This window comes from Poromitra crassiceps (genome assembly GCF_964638095.1).
Source record: "Poromitra crassiceps genome assembly, chromosome: 19".
Classification (NCBI taxonomy): Eukaryota; Metazoa; Chordata; class Actinopteri; order Beryciformes; family Melamphaidae; genus Poromitra; species Poromitra crassiceps.
Genome location: NC_139646.1, coordinates 6,776,534 through 6,801,258, shown reverse-complemented (window position 1 = coordinate 6,801,258; position 24,725 = coordinate 6,776,534). Strand labels below are relative to the sequence as shown.

The 24,725-nt window shown below is 44.3% G+C and overlaps 1 protein-coding gene across 1 annotated transcript in view; it reads right to left on the bottom strand.

Annotated features, from left to right (window-relative positions):
* grin2ab (glutamate receptor, ionotropic, N-methyl D-aspartate 2A, b) overlaps window positions 1–23,130 on the bottom strand; it is a gene marked incomplete at both ends in the record, with an annotated part of 100,130 nt that extends 77,000 nt beyond the window's left edge. Inside the window, 2 exon segments of the mRNA XM_083656182.1 lie at window positions 22,189–22,392; window positions 23,113–23,130. Of these exon segments, the coding sequence (XP_083512308.1) occupies window positions 22,189–22,392; window positions 23,113–23,130 (222 nt within the window).
* Window positions 23,131–24,725: the final 1,595 nt, after the last annotated feature.

Genomic DNA, 24,725 nt, shown 5'->3' with positions numbered 1-24,725 from the left:
TTCCAGCGCACTCGCAAACACCGCGTTCGTTTCGCGCGTGTGTCCTTTTATTTTTTTTTACAGATATTTGCAGCCTTCCCCGTTTTATACATCACAACGCTATGCATTGTGGGCAATTCCCTTTCCGTAAGTGGCCACAGCTGCTCCCTTACGGTAAGGGGGCAGAAAGGGCTCACTCCGAGCCCTCGTTCACTTTGCGATTTCACCGTGGGACATCCCTAAGCCCTCACTCCCTTCACGTGAACGCGCCTCTAAGGGGGTGAGTCAGTAAGGGGGCGAATTGGCTGTCTCTCCAGGGTTTTAAGCTGCAGCCTCTGATTGGCAGAGTGAGTAGACCTGTGCTCTCCTGCACAGGTACCACAGCAGGGGGAGGGGCCTGGAGAGGAACAATCAAACCCAGACACTCCCACGTAACACTATCCATAAAAAATAATTATTATGAAACAGAATTTCCCGCCTACATATGAAATTCCACAGAAAAAGTTTGATATAATTCCAGATATATGTGAAAGTACCACTTCTCAAATGCTGCCGGTACTCTTTTCTGTCCTCCACTAATCATGATCTCTGGGCAATTCGTGGTTCTAAATAAACTACATTACCCAGGGGGCAAACCGGATCACCTGTTCCGCTGTCTTCCCTGCTTTCCCTGCTTTTCCCTGACGGCAGATCGTAGACCGTTAGTAACGTCTCAGGAATGAGGGAATAAGAACCAAACCACTCATACTGTAAAAGTTCAACATTTATTGAAACAAATGTATCTTGTATTGGATACATTCCCAATTGAGCGATTCTTAATGAGCCTTAGGCCATGTCCACACGGAGACGACTTTAGGTGTATCCGCTAAAGTTTTTTGTCATATAGCCGTTTCGTCCAGATGGAACCGCGTTCTGGGACTATACGTTCTGGCCGTATACGCTAATTTTTCAAAACGGGTCCCAGAGTGATTAAATCTGAAGACGCCACCCTTGCATTTCCGTGTTTACAACCCATACGCATCTTTCCTGAAACGATAACGCCATAGCCCCACCTCTCTCCACCAGCAAAAATAACAATCATGGCAGTAACGTTCGTGCTACAGCAGTGGGGATCTTGCAGCAAAATATAATGCTCCTCTATTACCACCGTCAGCAACAAGTGGACACGGAGAACAGCGTGTACAACATCCTCAGGGCTCCACACAGCTGACTCTACCCATCCACCCCTCCCCTCCCTTCATCGGATATTTCCCAGAAGGCTTAGCGGCGGCTACATTTTTACAATAACACAAACAAAATCAGGCTTAACGTGTTAGATAGAAATTATATTTATTTTTAATACAACATGCAATTCTGGAATATTCTAATATTGGACAAAATGAAATGAAATGAAATCTAAACCCTGAGTGTAACCAACATACTCTCTTGCCCTATATATAGCCCTCGTAAATACAACGTGAATAGGGAAGTGAGAGGTTTGAGGAACACGCGGTTGCACTATCCGCTCGTGTCCACTCCAACAAGACTTTAGCTTACTTGACGCGACTTTTTCCAATAAAAACACATTTATGCCATGAGTTTATATAATGTATATTTATGTTGCATCATTTAGCCTGTGCTGTGATGTGCAGGAGCGGCCAATACGCTGGGATGTGTTTGCAACATGTCTAAAGATCATGGAAGTGGATGATATCAGGAATGTCACCTATAGTTAACGTTCTATATTGTAGGCTACAGGGAGACCATCAGCCCTGCTGAACAGCTCTGCATTTGCCTGTATACTGTAGGTTTCATCATTTTATTCATCGACATGGCAAACCTCCCCGCAAAGCCAAGGGTTTAAGCTGCTGCTACAGTGAGATACACATTATAGACTGTGCGCCCCTAGAGGTTGTATGCCATTATTGACGAGATTGTCTTTCTCTGTTATTCTACAGCGGTTTCAGTGGTTTCATGTGGATACACACATTTCTTGAAACGTTTCCATGTTTATGGAAAACTTTTCTGAAACGAAAAAAAAAAAGATAGCTTCCGTCTCCGTGTGGACATGGCCTTAAAGTGGTGGTCGACCAGGCAGTGTTGTCAAGTCACTATATCTTGAGTCCGAGTCACCAAAGAAGAGTCAGAGTCGAGTCCCCATTACCTGAGTGGAGTATGTAATGTATTATTGTAAAGGGCATGAGAGGGGAATCGGATTGGTTGTGTGGCTCTAACGCCCTGACCACCTCTGTGAATAATTATACTACTTCATCCAGCCCATTTCACCCCTGCGCCTGCGCAAATGAGCAAATGCGCGCTGCGGAGAATAGCATAACGACTTGGACACACCTCTAAGTGCACGAAACGCCCGGCCCAACTTGCCCAGCCGAAATTCACAAAATATGGGCCTCCGTGTCAAAACAGATAGAGAGACGAGCAGGCACACACACACATGCAGAGAGAGAGAGAGAGTTACAGATACTGTACTGTACGTGTAACGTCCTCTTCCTTCCAGTCTGATGTCTAACGTTATTCCAGTGGAGTTATGTTTCCATATTGTCACCATACACCGTACAGTAATGTGTGGGAATAGGAATAACGCACATCAGATCACAAATCTCACCTCATGTGTCAACAATCAAGCTATTGTGGTGATGCATAATGGCAGTGTAACAATACCATGGCTGCTTTGAGGGGGCATACTAGTAGTGATGACAGTACTACTATTAGCCTACTGAGTTATTACTGCAATTACAAATTATAGAAATTACTGACTTATTCTAGAAACGACATAGGCTATAGGTATTATAGCAATGACTGAGAAATGTTACAGTACAGTTACGGAATTGAATGATCATAGACATGTTACATTCATGAGAGGGAGGGGGAGAGAGAGAGAGAGAGAGAGAGAGAGAGAGAGAGAGAGACCCCTACATTAAAAACCAGCTGAGAAATTCACTGTTTTGTTGCGACGGCAAGAAAGGCGCAGACTGGAGCAGGCCAGTGCGTTCTCAGTGCCAGTATTAGCTTAAAGGGGGACTAACCCCCTAGATATGTATTAGAACAGTGATTTGAAAATACCTATGGAAAAAACCAAGAAATGACATATACTCTTGTCTATACTAGACTCTTTGGCTGTGTTAAGTCAAGATTTTTTTTCGGAAATCGACGCCATTACAGTTTGCCTACTGCCTCAAAAATAATTTATTTGAGAGGGGCGATATCTTTATAAATATCAACAATTAGCCAACGCTGGTGGCCTGTATGGAAACAGAAAATCCTGAAATGGTTGATAGTTATATCAATTTGGCCATTCAGTGGCGAACTAGAAATTTAATTATTTTTGTCCCATTTTGTCCCATGTGTGTGTGCGTGGCTTGCATGTGGCTTGTCTAAACTTACGTTAAGAGCCTCGCTGCTCGCAGCACACAGCACACAGTGAGGACAAACCTCTCGCTCTGGGGTAACACAATGCGAGATTTCTCCACGTAATTCCCTCGTCTAACTAGAGATAAACCGCGCAATGAAATCCGTTTTTAATTTGCGTTTTGGGGCTTGGGGAGAGCTCTTCTCCTCCTCACACTGTTCCCATGCGAATCCCCCCGAGCAGCACACACACACAGACAGAGCCAGTCGCTCTGCTCTGCTGACTTGATTTCCATAAAAGTTGGCGTTGCTTGTACACAGTGATGATATTATATTAGCCGATATGTTTAGAGAAGCTTTGTCACATTGTCACGTCGTAGTATAGCGTTATATTTTACATGTCCGCTAAACTGCGACGAGATTTGTTTGCTGAAATGTCAGACTGTTGAAAGCCCCCGCCTCTCACTGCTGCTGTGTGCTGCTGCTGCTGCGCGCCCCCGCGGGTGCATGAGAGAGCAGACTGGCCGAGAGAAGTGCTTCTGAAGTCGGACTGATAGCCGCGGAAATGTCAGACTGTGCTCTCTGTGCTGAGCACAGAGCTGCTGCTGCTGCTGCTGCTGCTGCTGCTGCTGCGCGCGCGCCCGGAGCTTGGTGCTAGTGCATGAGGTTACAGTACGACTCTCTCCCGCCCGCTCCCGCCTGGCTGGGCTGGAGACAGTGCTTCCAACTCGGACTGATAATATAAACATCATCATTCGAGCTTATCCAGGTAAGATATCAATAAAGTAATGACACATTCAGCGGGAAACTAACTATAATTAAGACATGTGCCAACTTTGACGACGTTTGGTTCAGTATTTTAAGAGCAAACTTCAATAGGAATAGGCTTGGAGTTCTGAGGAGCCGAAAGGGTACAGGGGGGGTAGGGGAGTAATTATCTTGAAATCCCATAGTCTTTGGGAACACTGTGACGTCAATGTGTTCCTAATCTCCCATTCATTTGAGAAAAAAAAAAAAAGCAGTCTTTGACCCTAAGAGGGCGCTTATGCCAGATATGCTGCTGAAAAATGATACAAATGGTAAAATGGCAACAGTTTGGTGTCAAATGTGGAAATTCTGACCAGAATTCTTCACACATCACCCCCAAAGTCATATATATTGGTTAAAAGCTGAAAAAAAGTGTTTTGGAGGTTAGTTACACTTTAAGGACATATGACTTACTGGTTGGACATTGACGCACACAGGAAAAAGGGGAGAAACAGTCAAATAATCACAGGAAAAGTCAGTTGAATCTTGCAGCGCTCATGCGAGGTGAATATCAGCGCTCAGCCTGATGCTAAATTGCTCGGGTGTGCACGTGCACGCGCCACAGCGGAGAAGTCTGCCAAGCATGGACTTTGGACAAAACAAAAAACGGTCTTTATCAATTAGCAAGTCCGAGTCCTTGTCTCCAACTTCCGAGTCCGAATGCGTGAGCGCTCAAGTCCAAGTCCAAGAAATCAAGTCGAGTCACAAGTCCAGAAAATTGGACTCGAGTCTGAGTCCTGGATTTGAGTACTACAACACTGCTACCAGGTATGTAACCTACCGTACAAACCTGCCAGAGTTTTAAATGTAGTTTGGTGCAATGTCCGGTCAAGAGAGAGAAAATGGAGTGGCTAATCACCGGTTCCCTACTTTATGAAACTGCCACCATCATGTGAACTCTCTGGGCGATAAGACAAACTTTCCTAACATGTGAATATTTAAACGTCAGTCAGACGTTCCTACAGACACAATTGGCCGTGTCTGCGGGTGGGAAGCTGGTGGGGTAGGAGTCCTGGTCGTTGCACTAGCTCCTCCTCTGGTCAGTCAGGACACCTCAGATCTTAGCACATAAGTTGGCAGCATGTGTTTGGTCCCACGCCCCCCAAAAAGTGCAACAATGGCGCATCGTCTCCAGAGTCTCCACTCTAGAAATGAGTGGGCGAAGGCGAAACATGCAAAATTTCTAGTATCTTTGATTCACTAGAAATGTAAATGCTGATACGGCCGATACACACGCCAACATGTGAATAAGGGGAGTACCGGCACTTACTTTTCTCCACTTCAAGAACTGTCTAAGCCTTATGACCTCTGCAGCAACTGCTGGAAGTGAGACATCACAGAGAGAGCAGGATGCAAGGCTAGTCTGCTCGGGGTTTAGGAGACTGAGGTTGATTTGAAAGTGTTTGTGTTTATTTTCCAGAGATAGCTGCACAGTTATTAAGGCTCAGAGGGTATCAATACCCAGCCACAGACAATGTTTGTTCTCATTCAATAGTAGCAGATGGAGGGAAGGCCTTGTTTCTTTCTTTGTTTAACACTGATGTAAGTTCCAAGTGCATTCCTGCTTGCCCTTGCTAAAATCCTCTGCATGCTCCCCGCTCCCCTAGACACAGGGCCCTATCTTGGTACAGGCGATATCCCCTATTTGCGCTTGCGCACCTGTTTGTGCGTGCCTTAAGGCAGGGAAGATAGCAGTCCACCTTACTACACTAGTGTCCAGGTGTTGTGCCGAGTTTTGCACCCCCGCCCGGCAGCAGCTAAACGCATCCCCACCTCATGGGAGCATATTGCAATGATTTATACAGGTATGTAACTGTTTGAAAGTGATATAATTGTCTGGGTAGACGTGACCTCCCTGTTTTCTAAGTTAAAACAGACCCGAAATATGGTGGGGATGCAATTCTTGGCGGGAATGTGAAAGACCTAGTTTGGCATGTGGCACGCCTATGTCCAGTACAATTATAACAGGCATGCGCTTGTGCACGCCCCCAATTTGCATTGCACACGGCGTTAAACGAGTAGCGCAAACGCTCAATTACCACTCTTGCGAAGATAGGGCCCAGAGTCTTCTAACAGCCCGACAGCATTTCTCCACATCAAAATTTCAGAAATGCAGAGAAAACAGGGAGGGTGAAGACACACTTTGGGGCAAGTTTATGTTTTGTTTTTTGTTTTTTTTGCATGCTTTCCTCTTTGCAATTGCATTGTCTCTGTTCCTTCCCCTGGTTCCACAGCATGCACTTGTGTGTCTGTTAGGAGAAAGACAGAGAACTCCTGTGGAGGACAACAGAAGTGAAAAGGCATGTAGCTGAAGTTACAAGCATTAACCAAGAGGGGGAGTTTATGATTTAGGCAGGATAGTTCTCAGATGGAAGAGATGTGGTGAAGCAGCTTGATGAGCCCCATCATATTTCACTTGGGAATAGCATTTTGTGTGTTGAGGATTCGCTTTGGGGACCTGTGTGTGTGTGTGTGTGTGTGTGTGTGTGTGTGTGTGTGTGTGTGTGTGTGTGTGTGTGTGTGTGTGTGTGTGTGTGTCTGTGTGTGCGTAACTTCATTAACATAAACGTGATTTAGTCAGACTGAAAAATGACATTGTTAGGTGCAGCATGTGTGTGTGTGTGTGTGTGTGTGTGTGTGTGTGTGTGTGTGTGTGTGTGTGTGTGTGTGTGTGTGTGTGTGTGTGTGTGTAACTTCATTAACATGAACGTGATTTATGACATTGTTAGGTGCAGCAGCAGGGTAAGTGGATACAATTAAAGAAGTGGATACAATTAAAGAATTCAGAGGATTATTTGCAACAATAGCAAAGAAGGGTTGAATTAATGAAAGTATTTTTCCGCATTGATTATATGAGCTGTATGTTCAACATGTAGATCAGCCCAAACACTAGAGCACTAGAGGTACAAAAACATGGAAACCAGTGTGACGACAACCTGAGACTGGACCCTAATATGAATAAGAAGTGATTTATTTTAAGCCTTTGAATCATTGAAAGCAACTGAAACGTTAAAAAAGAAAAGAAAGAAGATGGTCATAGATGATGATGGTTGGTAAGTCTTGTTGTAATGGTGGAAAAGAAATGGCCCTTTAAACTTATAACAATAACATGTTCAAAATCAGAATTTGCACCAAACTTGTACAATATCTTATTTAGGAAAGCAGAGACAGTTGTTAATCCAGGGTTTCTCCTACCATTATAAGGCTTAGGTGCAGCACCCAAGCCATGTTGCGTATTTGAAGTGTGCACTGAGGAGTTGGGTGTGCCTTGGCTCACACACGGCTTTATTCAAAAACTCTGTCTTTCTCATTTCCATTGTTATAGTGGGAAATTGTCCATGTCCTTCTCCCTTTTTCGTGTCTTTCTACTGAGGTACTATTGCTTTTTGTGCCTTTAATTAGCTTTTGGTCAGGATGATGGCATGTGAAGTTTGAAGTGGCGACATGCAGTTGGGACATTAATTGGCTAAAACATAATAAAACCTACTTCACAAAAATCTGAAATAATTGAGGCTGACGCATACAGTTGATGCCATCTTTTGGAAACCCTCCGACGTGGAATCTGTCCTTGATTATGCATCTTTGTGCATCAGCATCTCGTCAATATACTGCGTACAGTGCTTTGATGTGTTGCTCATTGCTGTTAAGAACTGTGCCAGGCAGGAAGAGACAGATTGAGATATCTATATTCCCACATCATCTCCGGAACTGAAGTCTCCAGGATGGACAGGGGGCATTTAACCTGGAGCGGCATGGCAGAGATGTTGTTGGCTATGCAGTCTGGTTTGGGGTGCCCAGGGATGTTTGGGGGATATGTTTCTCCACTGTATCTTGCTGCCTCACTCAGCTCTTAATAGGAATAAGCAGCCGCACCACCGGATATAAAAAAACACACAATCATGTGTAGATCGCAGTCCCATGCATGTGAAAACACTGGATTCACCGGACATCTCAGCACATTTAAAAGATGTATTGGCACGTGTCATATTAGATGTTCTATCTATGCTCATCTCTTCTTTTACAACAGGAAACTGATTGAGTGCTGCAGGGTTTCCTATGCATAAAGAAAGGTGCATGCAGATTAACTGAAGTCAGAATCCATGTATTGTAATGTGAAGGAACCAAGGAGGACACTCTGGACTCTGAGTGACAACCTAATTAGTTCAATGATTAATTATTATTAATATATACATAAAAAAATATGAAGTCATTAACTAAATTCACATGAAACTGGTGTAATTAATATTCAATTTAAAAAGTAAATTAATAATTCCATGTCATTATTCGGCCATTAGATTATGAATAACGTACTGAATTTATATATGGATTTGTAAAACGTTTTTGAAGGGGGCATTTACATTTTTCTTTTTGTTATTCCATTTACTAATGTATTTTTCTATTCATTTTCCAGCTCACAATTCATTTGTCTACTGCTTTACCATTTACACTTTCTGTCTGCTTGGGCCACACTTTATTTTTAGATAAGTCTTTTTAATTAGACAACGTGCACCCAGTGTGCAACAGTCAAAGTCATATGAATTCCACCCCACAGAGGAGCAACAGGACCCCTCTTTGGCCTGTGCATTCTCCCTCATCTTCTGTCAGTAGGCTGTAGCATGTTGCTAATTCTACCAAGCCACCACAATGTCAGGGATGGGGATGCCGCCCTCAACTTAAGCCTGTTCTGGCAGACCAGATAGAGGCCAACCTGACTGTGTGCCTCTACAATCCTCCTGTAAGCCACCCAACAGGAGTGGAGTAAATCCAGCGGACGGGGCGCCCCAGTGGCTCACCACATACAGTACCATGTCAGGCTCAGTCCTTCCCGCAGTGACCCGGGTTTGAATCTGGCCGGCATCATGTCCTCCCCTCTCTCTCCCACACCTTCCTGTTTCTCACTGTCTCCCTGTTCTAAGCATGGCAATTTGAAAAGAAAGACCCAAAAAAATCGAATGGACGGTCAGTGCTAGCATTAGCCATTAGCTGGGGGTTACAGTTACAGTAGTTTAGGTGAAAAGAGAAAAATGCCTGAATGGAACCCCAGACCACCCCCCCCCCACCCCCACCCGCTTTTTCCAGTCATTTTTCCTCAACAAAATAAATATCATAGAAAAAATCAACTGCTGCAGTGTGATACAGGCTACAGCACATGCAAGATGGCTCAGACTGCAAGCTTAGTTAACCTACATGTCCAGGAACACACAATAAACATAAGTGTAACCCATGTTATTTTCTGTTACTACAAATGACAGATGTCCCGTAAACGCCTCACTGCATCTGCCATTTACCACATTCCTTAAACTCCTCATGCAGGCTACTCCTGATAGTGTTATTTGCTGCTCAGTTACCCGGTCCATTACAGCAAATGACCAACTGAACATTCAACTTACTAGTTTCTCCCTCTCACTTTAATGACTAATTAGCTGTTCATCTTTACGTATGTTATTTGCGGGAGTGGGAGGAATCTCCTTTATTTGCTGCGCCGCATGTAAGTTAGTTTTAAATGAGGAAATCCACAACTTTCTTTTTAAGGGCACCACGGCCAGTTCAAAACAAGCCTTGTTTCGGGCATGCCAAACTGGCAGTGTGGGTAATTATTTTAGAAGGGGGCATTATGGGGCACACTCTGGGGCATCCACGGCACTGGCTGTTTGGCCATGGTGTAATTGCTGCCTTGGCATTGATGCCCCTTCCTGCACTTGGTGCCCTACGCAGAGAACGTGATGCACATGTGCCTAGCGGCGGCACTGGCTGCATAGATCGTGAGAAGAGGTGTCACTCTGACCCTAAAATAAATATCTTGTAATTATGTGTTCCTGTCTACAATACTGTTCTGTTCTGTTCTGTTCTGTTCTGGCCCGCAAAGGCAGATTGTAATTAATGGCTTACATTCTGATGCAGGCCCTGTGTTTGTAGGCAAAAACGACAATGGAATGATATTAACTGTGTAGAAAAAATAAATGCATTTATATTGTGAGCAGTGACGACTCTCTTCGCTTGATCTGTGGATATTTGGAGCAGAGCAGTCAGCGAGCACAGGGCTGTTAAAACTGTCAATCATAATGAAGAAATTCACTAATCAAATGGCAAGATCCAATCAACACTACTGCAGGTACCAAGAGAAAAGAAGAAAGAGGATGTGCAGCAAATGAAAGGCATGATATTGCCAAGGGGGAAGTAAATGTGTAAAATCGTTTTCATTACTGTTTTCATACTTCCAACAAGCACAGACATATGTCCATCAGTTGTAAATACTGTGTTTATTGGCCTCAGTGTCCTGTAAGAAGCCTGCCGTTATGTAACCTTTCTCTGATATTATTATTACAGTATTATATTTTCGTTGCTGATTTTTAAAATGACAAGCTAGGTTAGGACAGGGATTCCGCTAGACTTTTTTTCTGACGGGCAATGTGGCCGGTAACGTTCCAGAGGAAAAATACAGACTATGTACTTGATCCTCTTGATCACAGTCCTTCCAGACTGTCACCTAACCCAGATTTAGAGCCCACTATAAGTGGGGGGTCTAAAGGAAGCAAAGAAACGGTGAGCTTGCGGTGACATACTGTGATTTCATGTTGTAACATTTGGGCTGGTGGTGTGCTGTGGGAACGTACCTCGGCACACAAAAAAGGTTGAAAAACACTGGTCTATGTTCTACAGAGTTCAAAAACAAGACTGGAATTTCTCTAACATATCATTTTGATGCACAAACAATAGTAACTGGGTTAAGATCTTGGATTAAAAGGGCAGTTTGGAGATGGGCCTGTGGTGCAGGAGATGAGAGGTCAAGAATAGGTTTCTTGAGAAGTGGTTGAATTACCATGTTTAAAACCATAGGAAATAACACCACTGGCTGCTTTGCTTTGAAATGAGTGGTACACTATGCTCTAAAATCAAATCCAACAAAGGGTAGTAGTAGTACCAGAAGTAAGTTTGAAAACACTACACCATAATTGAAAATATCCAGTGTTTTGGGAAAGATTAGGGGGAGCATATATATAGGAGGGTAATTCATCTTACATAAATTATATTGTTGTCCAGTGAAGTCTAACATTTCCCATGGATTTGTGGAAGTTGTAATGTCATTAGAATATTACTATGGGGGAGCTAATAAAGCCATTTGCTGTTCAGAAGCTGAATGATGAAATTCCTTGTGGAGATAATGATACACTTAGCACACAGTGCAAGGCATTATTTTAATGTAGCTGTATCCAGAGAGTTATAACAATTATTTCTAATATGCATCCCTTTTCAAGTAGCCACGGGTGGAATGGGATGGGGGCGAGGTTAAGGTAGAGTAAGCAGTCTAATAAAGCCATTCAGTGAAAGAGCCATGTGGCGTCATGCCCATTCAAGCTAGTTTTCAGGTCTGGAGGGATTTCGAAACGTACCCCGACCGCAACGGTGCGGGCCCTCGCTGGTGACGCTAAACTTTTAGCTAACCTGTTCGCAGCTATGCGAACAGTTGCGTTTCCCAGGCAACGACACATGTTGACACGATTTGGAACAGCACCGCACGCTATATATATATATATATATATATATATATATACTGTATATATATATATATACATTTGTTTTTGTTTTTGTTTTTTGATGCCCCCCACTCTCAAATCTTGGCTTGCATGACACCCCTGGAAAGAGCCACAAGGTGCACCAAACAGAATACAAAATGTCAGTGCAGTTTTTACCAAGTGATGTGTTGCATGACAGATATTTAAATGCCAGGGTCGCACATGAAGAGACAGTCAAAATGGTTGAGGAAGATAAACTGCAGGCAAAGTGCTGCAGAATGCATCTGTGTTTCTCAGTGGGCTGTGACCCTACATGTGGTGGGGCCATTCTGACAGACAAATGTACTAAAAACAATAATAACAATAATAATCCCACAGAACTTAGTTCTTTGGCCACAGTTATGGGATTTTCATGAACCTCCAATATGGATATGTTTGGCACTGCTGGAAGTTAAAAGAGTTAATGTAGTTGCATACCCTTCCCTAATATCAGCAGTGTTGGGCAAGTTACTTTTAATTAGTAACTTAGTTACAGTTACTAGTTACTGCTCTGAAAAGTAACTCAGTTACTTTAAGTTACTCGTTACTGTCCAGGTAACTTAGTTACTAGGAAAGTAACTTTTGAGTTACTTTTTTTTTAACTCTCAATTCTCTTATTAATGCACACACATTATTTTGGGGTTGCTGTAGCACAGTGTGGGACAAGACAACATTGAGGCATATTTATTATTGCCTTCAAAAAGTAGCCAGTACACTTTTGGCACTGTATAATTAACAACTGTATCAGTAGTCTATAATATCCTGGCTGAACAACATAAACACTGTGGTTACCGTTTGTAAAAGCGGAGTGACAGTGAGCAGCAGAGCCCAGCACTGCCTGCAGATAGGGACAGAGCAGAGCCCCAAAGCAGCCGCTCGTCGCGGCTGCCTTTAATAGCAGTTCATCTCCAAAAGGCAGCAGACTTGCAGGCATTTTTTCCCCATTTCATGACCAAACAACGTGAAACACACCGTGAACACCCTCCAACGCGAGGGGAATCTGTAAGCGAGAGACGAGTGCTGTGCTTGCCTGGGTGCAGCAGGACACTGGTGACAGACAGCCTGAGAGAAGCGAGGAGGAGAGGGCTCCATGCTGCTGACTCGCCGAGCGGTGTGAAGTGAACACCGCTTACCGTACACAACACAGCTCGCGCAAAATGACCCGTTTCACTATCAGAATTTGGTCCAGTAACATTAGAAAGTATAGAAGTGCCGCACGATTAGCCTACTTCCTCATCAGACCGCCGTCAGACTCGCATTTTCCTCTCTACCCTCGCTGCTGTAGGTCCCGCACAGAATCGTGGAGTAACGAGTAACGAGCCTGTTTAAACCGCAATAATTGTAAGTACGTTACGTTACTGATGAAGTAATTCGTTACAGTACTCGTTACCGCAAAAAGTAACTTAGTTACTGTAACGCGTTACTTAATAACGCGTTAGTCCCAACACTGAATATCAGGACATCTGTTTGAAACCATTCAATAAATGCAAGAGAATTAAGAGAGGAATGGATTATTCCATTTTTAGAACCGATATGCTTCAACGGTCATTACCCTGCTGAGTATCTCTTTTTTGTTGGCAAGTTAAACTTCTTATCATCTTATTCATAAGCCTTGAATAAAACTAGAGATAACTGGAGTTGGTTTCTCACTAATGGCATGCCTACAGTAGTTTAGATAAAGGAATATATATTACTGAGATGTAACTCTTGTAATTTATTTGATAACCTTTTAAATATATTTGAATATTTGTTCCTCATTACTTCGACTCTCAAGACTGAAGATTTCCTGCATGAAGTAAAATCTTAGGCCGATTGCCTAATTTTGTAACCTTTCGAGGCATGACGATAGCGAGGGGCGGGCTGGTGATAGACAGATAGCTCATCCAATCACCTGCCAGGTGAGTGGCAAAACATTAATGACGTCTCCCGAAGCAATGAGCGATAACGTTCATGTTAGTATCGTAAACACAGGCGTAAGTGCAGTTATTGCAGAAAGACTCGACAACAACAACTAAACAAGAACAGGAGTGTGCACCAGCGGAGTTTCTCGGGAGAAAATATTTTTTCACCGTTCTTCCGACTGGATTTGGATTGGATTGGGATTGGATTTGGCGACGCTGATTAGCTGAAGGAGTTGTCTGTCAAGGCAAGTACTCCCGCCCACTGAACTCGATGTGAGCAGCTGGAGTGAGCAGCTGGAGCGAAACACATTATTGGGGTCACATAATTATTAGAATGTTTTTACGAGGCTACTAATTTTGAGCCACATACAGAAAATCTAGAAATATCAGCAGAGTAATTTATTTATCTTTTGTGCTCTAATGAGAGAGCTAAAGTTGTATTATGCATTTATTGTTTTCCAAATAAGTCAAAAAAAGGGTCAATAAATAACATTTTGAGATTTTTTTTTTATATGTCTGATTTATTATAGCATACCGGTAATTAAACTGATTCAAGGTAAGAAATCTCCGCCACGTATAAAGACCCTGTTGGGAACAAATGAAGTGGTGAATCAATACTGATAAACTTGTGTGCCCGTTCTGGTCCTTTTAGTTATGAAAAAGATAACAATTGGATTTAAAACCGCTAACGAAAGCTTCAGCTAGGACAGTGTTATGTTAGTCTATGCCAAAAACTGCTCTCTATAAAAGCATGAAATTGGAATAGAAGGGCGTATGAGCAGCAATGACAAGGCCAGACCAGCTGTGCTTATAGGCAGCATCTAAGCCTCTTTTTGAGCCAGGAAAAACCCTGAGACTGACAACGTGTTTAAGGTAACAAGGACTAAGCTTCCTAGCAAGCTGAATGTGTTATCACTCTCAAACCCACGTTTCCTGCCTTCATACTTCATCATCATTCAAAAGCATGCTATTCAAACGCATTTCATTCCCTGAGACATCCACCAGTCTCCTGAAAAATGCATGTTGCCAGGAAAGTAGAGCACATCTGTTTATGTGTGGGGGTTCAAATGGACTACTGACAATCTACTTTCAGGTTGCCTTTCCCCCAAAATAAGGGTATTAAGATGTCTGAAAGGATTATTATTAGTGGAGTGAGTTAACCAACTTCAAGTGTGTTGCAACTTGCTAATCACCCCACCCCGTTATTAAACCCACAAGTCCAGCGCATGTCATAAGACAACCACAGTCTTGATATGGATGAAGGCTAAGATTTTCTGAATGAAATTGCTTTCTCCGTCTTTTTCATAATTGTGAAGCAAAATTGAGTTGTACGTAACCAAGATTGCCTATTATCTTATTAATCATACCTATGCCTTCATCAAAACCATACAATACAGTGCCTGGGTAATGCAGCGGTAGATTCCCTGCCTACAAGACGAGGGTCGCAGGTTCGTGTCCTGTGTTTTCAAAACTTTTCTTTCCAGCCCATAAAAACTCCCCGAGCATATTCAGCTGCTGATAGATGGGGGATGCGGCTAAGAGCAGGCTAACGTCTTTGCAACACTCAACACAACAGCTAGCAAACTAGCAAATGAGCAGTAGTCACTAGACATTTCTCTGTCCTCCCTCTATTGTGAAAAGTCTACTTTAAATCCAATAATCCCAAACAAAACTTCCAATTTCTCTGCAATCTGATTTCACTAATTCAAACACCCTGTTTGAAATAAATGTTCACAAGTACATCTCATTGACTGTGCGGCTGGGTCCATTCTGATGCTATAGTGGCAGGTGGTGTAAGACTTTAAAGGTTTTGTTCATTTAATGAAGCAAAACAATTAAATGCTTATTAAAGCTGTAATCCTCCACAAGCCCACATCCTCTAAAGGCTATAATTTCTTGGCTATATATTTAATTGTGCCCTTTGTTTCTATAAATCTGTCCCACCTTTCAGAGGGATCAAGATTATCTTGATTTAGGCATAAACATTCTCCTAATCTCTGCCTTTGAGTTTTGAAAAACATAGATACATTTTGTAACCTTAACCCCATTAAGATTGATTAAAGGTAGGATAGGATTTGATTAAATCAAGTCCAAATCCCAACCAGAATAACCAGAATCTGTTTTTATCAGTTTTGAAAAACACAATTTTGAAGTTTTGTCCAATCAAATTACTGAAATCCTATCTGAAAGTTTTTGACAACTGGCAGGCAGTGTAGCAGGATCTGATGCTCCTGCAGGCAGTGTAGCAGGACGATCTGATGCTACTGCAGGCAGTGTAGCAGGATGATCTGATGCTCCTGCAGGCAGTGTAGCAGGACGATCTGATGCTACTGCAGGCAGTGTAGCAGGATGATCTGATGCTACTGCAGGCAGTGTAGCAGGATGATCTGATGCTACTGCAGGCAGTGTAGCAGGATGATCTGATGCTACTGCAGGCGGTGTAGCAGGATGATCTGATGCTACTGCAGGCAGTGTAGCAGGATGATCTGATGCTCCTGCAGGCAGTGTAGCAGGATCTGATGCTACTGCAGGAAGTGTAGCAGGATGATCTGATGCTACTGCAGGCAGTGTAGCAGGATGATCTGATGCTACTGCAGGCAGTGTAGCAGGATGATCTGATGCTACTGCAGGCAGTGTAGCAGGATGATCTGATGCTACTGCAGGCAGTGTAGCAGGATGATCTGATGCTACTGCAGGCAGCGTAGCAGGATGATCTGATGCTCCTGCAGGCAGTGTAGCAGGATCTGATGCTACTGCAGGCAGTGTAGCAGGATGATCTGATGCTACTGCAGGCAGTGTAGCAGGATCTGATGCTACTGCAGGCAGTGTAGCAGGATGATCTGATGCTACTGCAGGCAGTGTAGCAGGATCTGATGCTACTGCAGGCAGTGTAGCAGGATGATCTGATGCTACTGCAGGCAGTGTAGCAGGATCTGATGCTACTGCAGGCAGTGTAGCAGGATGATCTGATGCTACTGCAGGCAGTGTAGCAGGATGATCTGATGCTACTGCAGGCAGTGTAGCAGGATCTGATGCTACTGCAGGCAGTGTAGCAGGATGATCTGATGCTACTGCAGGCAGTGTAGCAGGATCTGATGCTACTGCAGGCAGTGTAGCAGGATCTGATGCTACTGCAGGCAGTGTAGCAGGATGATCTGATGCTACTGCAGGCAGTGTAGCAGGATGATCTGATGCTACTGCAGGCAGTGTAACAGGATGATCTGATGCTCCTGCAGGGCAGCAGTGTAGCTTAATTGTCTTCAAAGAGGCCATTCACTCAGCAGCTGAGTGCTCATGGCCACGCCAGAGGCTTGGTGGCTGCGTGTGGCTCAGCTGTTACTGTTCTCGGCAGAACCACACGGCCGCACCACAACTTTCTTACTCAATTCTTCTTTAGCTCTTATAGTAGCAAAGAGGAACAGCTTTGTTCAAAATATCGAATCAGGAGGTTCTTCAGCTTCCCCCTTATAATATTGAGGCAATATCATACTCCCTTTAAAAAGCTCTTGGTTGGATTGTGTGTAGTTCTACCTAAAACATTGCCTGGGTCTCTAGACCTTTGAATCCGCCCACTCCACTGATTAGAATTTTGGCTGCTTCTTGTCTGTCATTGTGACATGCAACAGCGATTTCCTCGGTTGAACAAACGATTAGCCAATCAGCACCGAGGGGGACTGATGATTAGCCAATCAGCGCCAATAAACAGCGCAACAGGCGGAACTAATGCTGTCAAGTGTGCCAAGGGGTAATAATAAGGAACCATCGACGAGATAGATGCTGCTATGAAGGCTGTTTTAAATCGATTAAAAGTAACAATTACTCTGAAATCCGAGTTCACAGCACTCTGTTTGAAGGCATTTATTCAAACGGGAGATTGTGTGTGTGTGTGTGTGTGTGTGTGTGTGTGTGTGTGTGTGTATGTGTGTGTGTGTGTGTGTGTGTGTATGTGTGTGTGTGTGTGTGTGTGTGTGTGTGTGTGTGTGTGTGTGTGTGTGTGTGTGTGTGTGTGTGTGTGTGTGTGTGTGTGTGTGTGTGTCTGTGTGTGGTTCTCCCAACTGGATTAATTAACGTTAGACTCAGGTGGATAAATTGGTGTCTTGTGATTGGTTAGGGAAAATGGAATTTCCCTGGGGGGTTCCCACCATGGAAATTGCTTAAAAAGGGGGTAATCTCAGACTAGAAGATGGAAAGGGAGTTTGACAATTCAGTGTGATATCAGGCTATGTAAAACCCTCTCTGACATAGAGGATTTTAGGTATATGGTATGGATTTAAGGTAATGAGGACTGTTTCTTTGTTTTTATTACTCTGTTGTTTTGTGTCTGAGATGCATTTAACTGAGCCACACAAAACAACACAGCCTATCAACAGAGTATATGCCGGAATCCTGAAGTTAAATTCAATCCCTTTTAAGACATTTTTTAAGACCTTTTCAATATACTAGGCATCTCGCGTGCTTGATAACTAAGCTCACCCGCTGCACGGCCTCGCCCGCCGTGCAGCTCACCCGCTGTGCGGGCTCACTTGCTCTTATGACATCACTGATGACCACTGCGCGTTGCGGCCTCGCCTGCTCTATGACATCACTGATGACATCATCAGGGATGACATCACTGATGACAATTAGGGCAGTCACCTAATTAAAAGATCCGGCTCCGTCAGGTCACCCGCACAGCCCAGGGGCGGAAGCCATCATCTCCATCTGGTTCCTCCCCGATTCTACCTACTTATAATCCCATCACTTAGCCTCAGACTGATGACATCATCACTGATGACGTCATGAGTGATGATGTCATGATGCCTGGATTATGCTTGACGCTTTGGCCGGCCGCACGGAAATGAGAGACACGGAATCCGACGAGGAAACGTGTGGAGCTTGTATACTCTGTGTGGGTTTCTGCAGGCGGAATTGAGCGCGAGTCTTGAAAACTCCACTTTGTCCGCCCGTAGTTACAAAATTCGGCGTGCGCACGGCCGGTCGAAAACCGTCCGCATGGAGCCTTGCGGAGGGGCGTGTCTGCTGATTTGACGTCACTTTTCCGCGCGGACACTCGCGTTCCTCGCTGATGCGGAAAGCATAATGAGACCTTTAGGGCAATCAGCCTTAGGGCAATTAATCTGCCCTAATTTAAAAAATTTGGCTCCATCAGGTCACCCCACACGGGTGCTCTTTACACCCCCAGAAATTTTCAGCCCGATCACACGTAAAACGGCATAGCTGTGGCAGGACAAAATTCTTGAAACAAACAGACAGATAAACAGAGTCCACATTGCCAAATTTATATACTAGCAATCTCGCGCGCTCGATTCCTAGGCTCACCCGCTGCAGCTCGCCCACTGCGCATCCCATACGCAGCCACGCGGCCTCGCCTGCTCTATGACATCACTGCTGATATCATCACGGATGACATCATCACTGATGAGATCAATGATGACATCATCACTGATGACATCATCACTGATCTTATATAGCCTCAGCCAGGATCAGCACAATAGCTACAAAATGTAATACCTCTCAAATGGCGATTTTTTTTATGTTAGACTCTGATGAAGACGCTGTGCGTTGAAACGTTAGTCACTGCACCTTATTAAAACCACTTTCCAGTGAATTGAGTGCGCCAGAATCTTCCTTCTTTATTATACTGTCCTGTTCTGAGAGCACCGACCTACCACTGCGGAGGAGGGGCTGACGCACAAGAGACTCCTTCTACGGTGATTTTTAATACTTTTTAAGGGAGTTAATTTCCTGTAAATTGATTTATCAACTTTTAATACTTTTCAAGACTCTGCAGATACCCTGATCAAGTACCATGAAATTACCTTAACAACAGTGGGGCAATGTTGGTGATTAACTTTGCTATGGCTCTCTAATTATATGTAAGGATCAAACAGCACATTTTCACTCAAGGGTATTTATTCACTGATTAGCTGCTTTTTGAGCTGATATCACAACAGGTATAGAATATTAATCACCATACTTTTGGATCACTAAAAGAAAACTGACAGTGCAGTGGAGGTCAAATCTTTCGTGCAGAATAATGAGTTTCCTTAAAGCCCCACTCCCTCCAGTCAGTTTTTCATAGATGTACAACCATTGATGTTCTATGAAAATAATAATAAAAATAAATATAGCCACAAGCGGCAATACCAGGGGTTCAAACCTACTGTATTGCCCTCGAGGGGGTTGAATATCTGTCATATCTGTCATTGGGCCAAATTTCAGGGATTGGCCGAGTGGTATGGATGGTTAAAAAACAGGAAATGAGGTGTTTGTAATATCGCCAAAGTTTGGTAGATTGGTGTAATTCTTTGTTTCTGAGTAGTAGGGGAGTTTTCTAGCCAAGGTGCAAAATCTGGTTAGTGTGGGCCTTAGGGTTTCTGAGATATACACAGTTTTACGGAAGGAAAAGTAGAAAATGAAGAAGTAGAAGATACAAACAGCAAATACAACCCCTAATCATTTGTGGCAAAGAATTTAAATTGATAAGAACCGAAGTGTTACCTTCTCCCACCCATTATTCCACTGCAGCACACAATGACAGCAGCGTTGTTCTCTATATGTGTCTGTTCTCTCTTTGTTAAACTCTTTGTCTGCACTCAGACTGAAAATACTGGAAGGACTCACTGCCATGACAGTCTGTCCGCATCATTCTCTGCAAAAATGTTACTTTAGAAGCCACAATATTGTTCTAATATCAACAGATATCAAAGCCGGTGGGCTTTATGGAAAGAGCATGACTCAAAACTGTTTAACAGTTATTATCAGCTGCGTTTTGAGCCTTGGCGAACAATTAGTTAGCAAACGTAGCTAATGGACTAACAGCTACCTAATGGCAGAGGGTATTTACTGTAAATATTGTCTATCATACGTCACTCGTCATGTCTTTACATCATCACCCGTTTTTACCAACAGCTTATTTTTAGGACTTTGAGCCCAAAATATGGTTATTTGTCAAAAAAGATATACTGGCGAACACTGTGGCTAATCAGTAGACCAGGGCAAAACCCAGCAAGACATATCTTAATGACACAATAGACTGGAGGGGGGACTTTAAGTCATTTGTCCTCATGACTGCTCATTGAACCTTTCCCCACTTGTAGACATAATGAGATTTAGGGCTAATTACTCTGGCACTATTAAAAGCCAAAACACTCAAACCAGGATGGCATAGTGCCGTGTGAACATTAAGAAGCCTTCGACTTCAAGAAGCCACTTTGAATTCTCTCCTCAAAAATATGTCTTTACAAGAAACTATTAATAGTTCTAAGCAGAACCATATGCTTTTTAGCATGTACCCTATTAAAAAAAAACTACTGTTTGTATAAATATCACTGGTTCCACACTAGCTGCCATCACAATTATCTCTAAAGAGTAAAGACCCCCATATTTTTTTAAGCACAATAACATTGATGATTACATTTGCATGTGAGACAGGTTTCACTGGAGAAGAATAAAACAATACAATTTCATTTCTGAGTACCGACGCTGACAACAGAGAGAAATGCTGCTTTGAGGGAATGAGTGCCGAGCTACCTGAACAGCTCAGTGAACAGCATCTCAATATTGTGACTCAAAATATTCTATGCATCACATCAACTTGGGATATTCAATTTGAATGTTTCCCTGTTTATTTCAGTAGACCGTTAGTAGACTGAGACGTGAACATGCATGGCTCAGCTGAGCGAGACTGCTCTCGGGGGTGACAACAACAAAAACCAAGTGAACACAATTTGAAAAGATAGACCTGCTGCAAATACTGTTGAGATATTTTAAAGGCGTTGTGATATCACACCCAGAATTCATTGAAGCTTTTCACAAGGTACTTATATTAATGAAGATGGGAACAACTCGTCGTTCGCTCGCTGCTCCCCGCTCTACTGCGACTATGCCCTGAAGAGTTGATCTCCTTTTCTTGTCATCCCACTCTTCCAGAAAATAGGCTACTGCTGCTGAGCACCTTAACTCTCTCTCTCGCTAATTCTGTGAAACAACATACTGAGTATAGAGTGATGGTAATTTGCCCTAAATGATGCTAAATGTACCATCCACCATCCACCCCCCCCCCCCCACACCCACACACACACAATTATCATCATTAAAAAATAAAGTGTGCTCCTTTGCCCCCATCCTTCAGCTGAGGAATGATTATTCTGATGGAAGGGAATTTTCTATTTCTAGTCATGTCAGGCTCCTATAGGCTACTCCATATAACATCAGCGTGCGTGTGTGTGTGTGTGTGTGTGTGAGAGAGAGAGGGAGAGAGAGAGAGAGAGAGAGAGAGAGAGAGAGAGAGAGAGAGAGAGAGAGAGAGAGAGAGCGAGGAGTGCATGTGTGATTGCGTCCATGTCCCTCAGAGGAGGAGAAGACACTTCGTGTGTCAGACTTGGCACGGGAAGCAGCAGGCAAAACGGAAGAAAATGTGTTTCTACAACGTGACTGCATTCAAAGCCTGAAAACTGTAATTTGAGATATGAATTCATTACTCGGGCTCTCATCAGCACTTGGGGGATAATGTGATGCAACAGCGCCGCTTAGTGTCGGCACTCTTGACTGCCTGCTGATGTTGCTCCGTGTGTGTAATATGTGGCCGCTGCGCTGCTTACCTTCGGTGTCACAAAGCGTGCAGGCTGCTGCAGGTTTGCGCTGGTTTTGCGCCTTCTTCTTGCGAGTCCTTGCGGCGAATCTTGAGTTTGACTGCCGTGGTGTGAGCGCCCGTAGAGACAGCCACGGTGACCTGGCCGTCCGCTGACATGTTGGGTCCTCCTCACAGCGCCAGCCAAACCAGAGGAAAAGTGTTCAAACTTGATCTGAAAACAAAACAAAACAATTAGCCAGGCTAATTTAGCCTAGCCCTAGACCTATAGGATATAGCTTTGATTTCCCCCAAAACGGGAATAGGCTACTTGTTGAATTTGGGCCCGCTGTGTTGTTTGTAAACCTAATATTAAAGGGTGCATCTAGCGTGAGCTTGAATCAATTAACCAATCAATTGAGCATTGTCTCTCGTGACTCCATTTGAATTGCATAAAATTCCAGCTTGCTCGATGTGCGCGTGTATGAACGCGCGCGTTTGTGTTTGTGTTTGTGTGCGTGTGCGTGTGTGTGTGTGTGTGTGTGTGTGAGTGAGAGAGAAAGAGAGAGAGAGAGAAAGGGTGGGAGAGAGCATGAGCGATGGAGAGAGAGAGGGGCAGCGTTAAAAACAGCCTGTGGCTCTGTACCGAATTATTCCCCTCACGCACACCTCTCCCCGGTACCGGGGCTTTGTCTATGTAGGGCATGCAGCAGGTTGTGTCTATAACGGGGGACTTGAACGAAGGGGCAGACAGACACGAACATTACCCGCCCCCCCCCCCCCCCCCCAATAAGCCTCTGCTCCACTTTGAGAGATGTGCGCGAGCGCGCGACACCCACAGCAGACATCAAAGCAGCCGACCATTTAGTCTGGACCCCCGAAAATGTCTGCTCAAATTCCCGCGTTATTATATCCCCCCAAAAGGGGAGTTGAGACGCCGCGTCAATGAACTCACCCCATTCCCGTGACACATCTCTCCAGGCGGTCAGGTGGAGATGACATTGCAGCCTGTTACTCCATTCGGGTGCCCTCGGCAGGAGTAGGATTCACACACGACTCTTCTCCGTCAAAATAATCCATCAATTATGCCTCCTCCCTCCCCCCCCAAAAAAGCACGCACACAACCACACGGATAGATCCACCTGTCTGCCTCGGAAAGACCCCCCCCCTCCTCCTCTCCCGCGGGCGGTAGGTAGGTAGGTAGGTATGCAGGTAGGTATTCCTCTCGGTTAAGATGTCAACACCAACACCATGAAAACCCGTTAAAGTGGGGATCAGTTTAGTATCCAAAAACCGTTGGTTTGGAATCTCCGGCAAGCTCGCGCGCTGCTGCCTCCTCCTCGCGGATTCTTGAAGACTGAAGGGGGATTCCGTCACAAACAACCTCAACACATATAGCAGCACACACGCACATGCACACCCCACTCTCTCTCTCCGTTTTTCTCTCTTGTCTTTTACACACCGCCACAGCACCACTCTCTCTAACCGCCCCTAAACAAGTGACCAACCAAGTTGAACGCTCGCGCTGTTGTTATAAATGGCATATATAAGCCGCGTGATAAAAGGTGATATTCCTGCAGCCGACCGCGCGAGCACCCGGGCGGGCGGAGAAAAAAGAAATATTCATCTCGAGCCTCTTTACCCCCGCAGCCCGCCCACGCTTCGCTGGCGAAGGTACTTACACATCAGCCTAGTTAATTAAACATACACATATGGCCCTGAATGAGATGAGGATGGGGGTTGGGGGAGTGGAGGAGACCCGGGTGGGTGACTTCATCTTCCTTTAATATCATCAAAAAAAATATGGGGCGAGTTAAAAGAGGCCGTGCGCTTGTGAAATTTCTCCATGTCTGACTCTCAAAAGAAAAGATACCAGACTCCAACTTCGCAGCTCGTTACAGCTGAGAAGTCTCTGTCTGTCTCTCTCAGATTCTCTCTCTCTCTCTCTCTCTCTGCCCCAGCCTCTTCCCCTCTCTCTTTTCTCAGTCTCTCCAAAAATGAACACACAAGAGCATCTCTCTCTCTCTCTCTCTCTCTCTCTCTCTCTCTCTCTCACACACACACACACACACACACAATTGTCAGGGTTTATTATGGCATAATCTGCTCCCAACACAAAACAAAACCAAGTGTGTTTGTGCAGTCAGTGTACAAGTGTAGCCTATGTATCTAAGCGCATGAGGTGTGTGTGTGTGTGTGTGTGTGTGTGTGTGTGTGTGTGTGTGTGTGTGACGACTGTATCGGCGTCAAACAAGTCGTTCTGGCACGCCTCCGCTCCTCAGAGCATCACTGCACACAGATAAAAATGTTCAATATCCATGGCGAGCAGCAGTAGCCTGGTAGTAGGCTAGTGGTCCCCAGACATCCCACACCCCCGGTGAGTCACACACACTGATGCTTCAAATGACTGTCCAGCACCGGGCCGTTCATTGTCTCTATGCATTGATGTGTCACGTTTCCTCATCAGCACCCAAGTTTGTTCAAGCGACACGGGTGAGATAAGGCAAAAGAGAGGCGACGCCAGTGAATTACAGCCTCAATTAAACCTAATTAGCAGATCCAAACTGC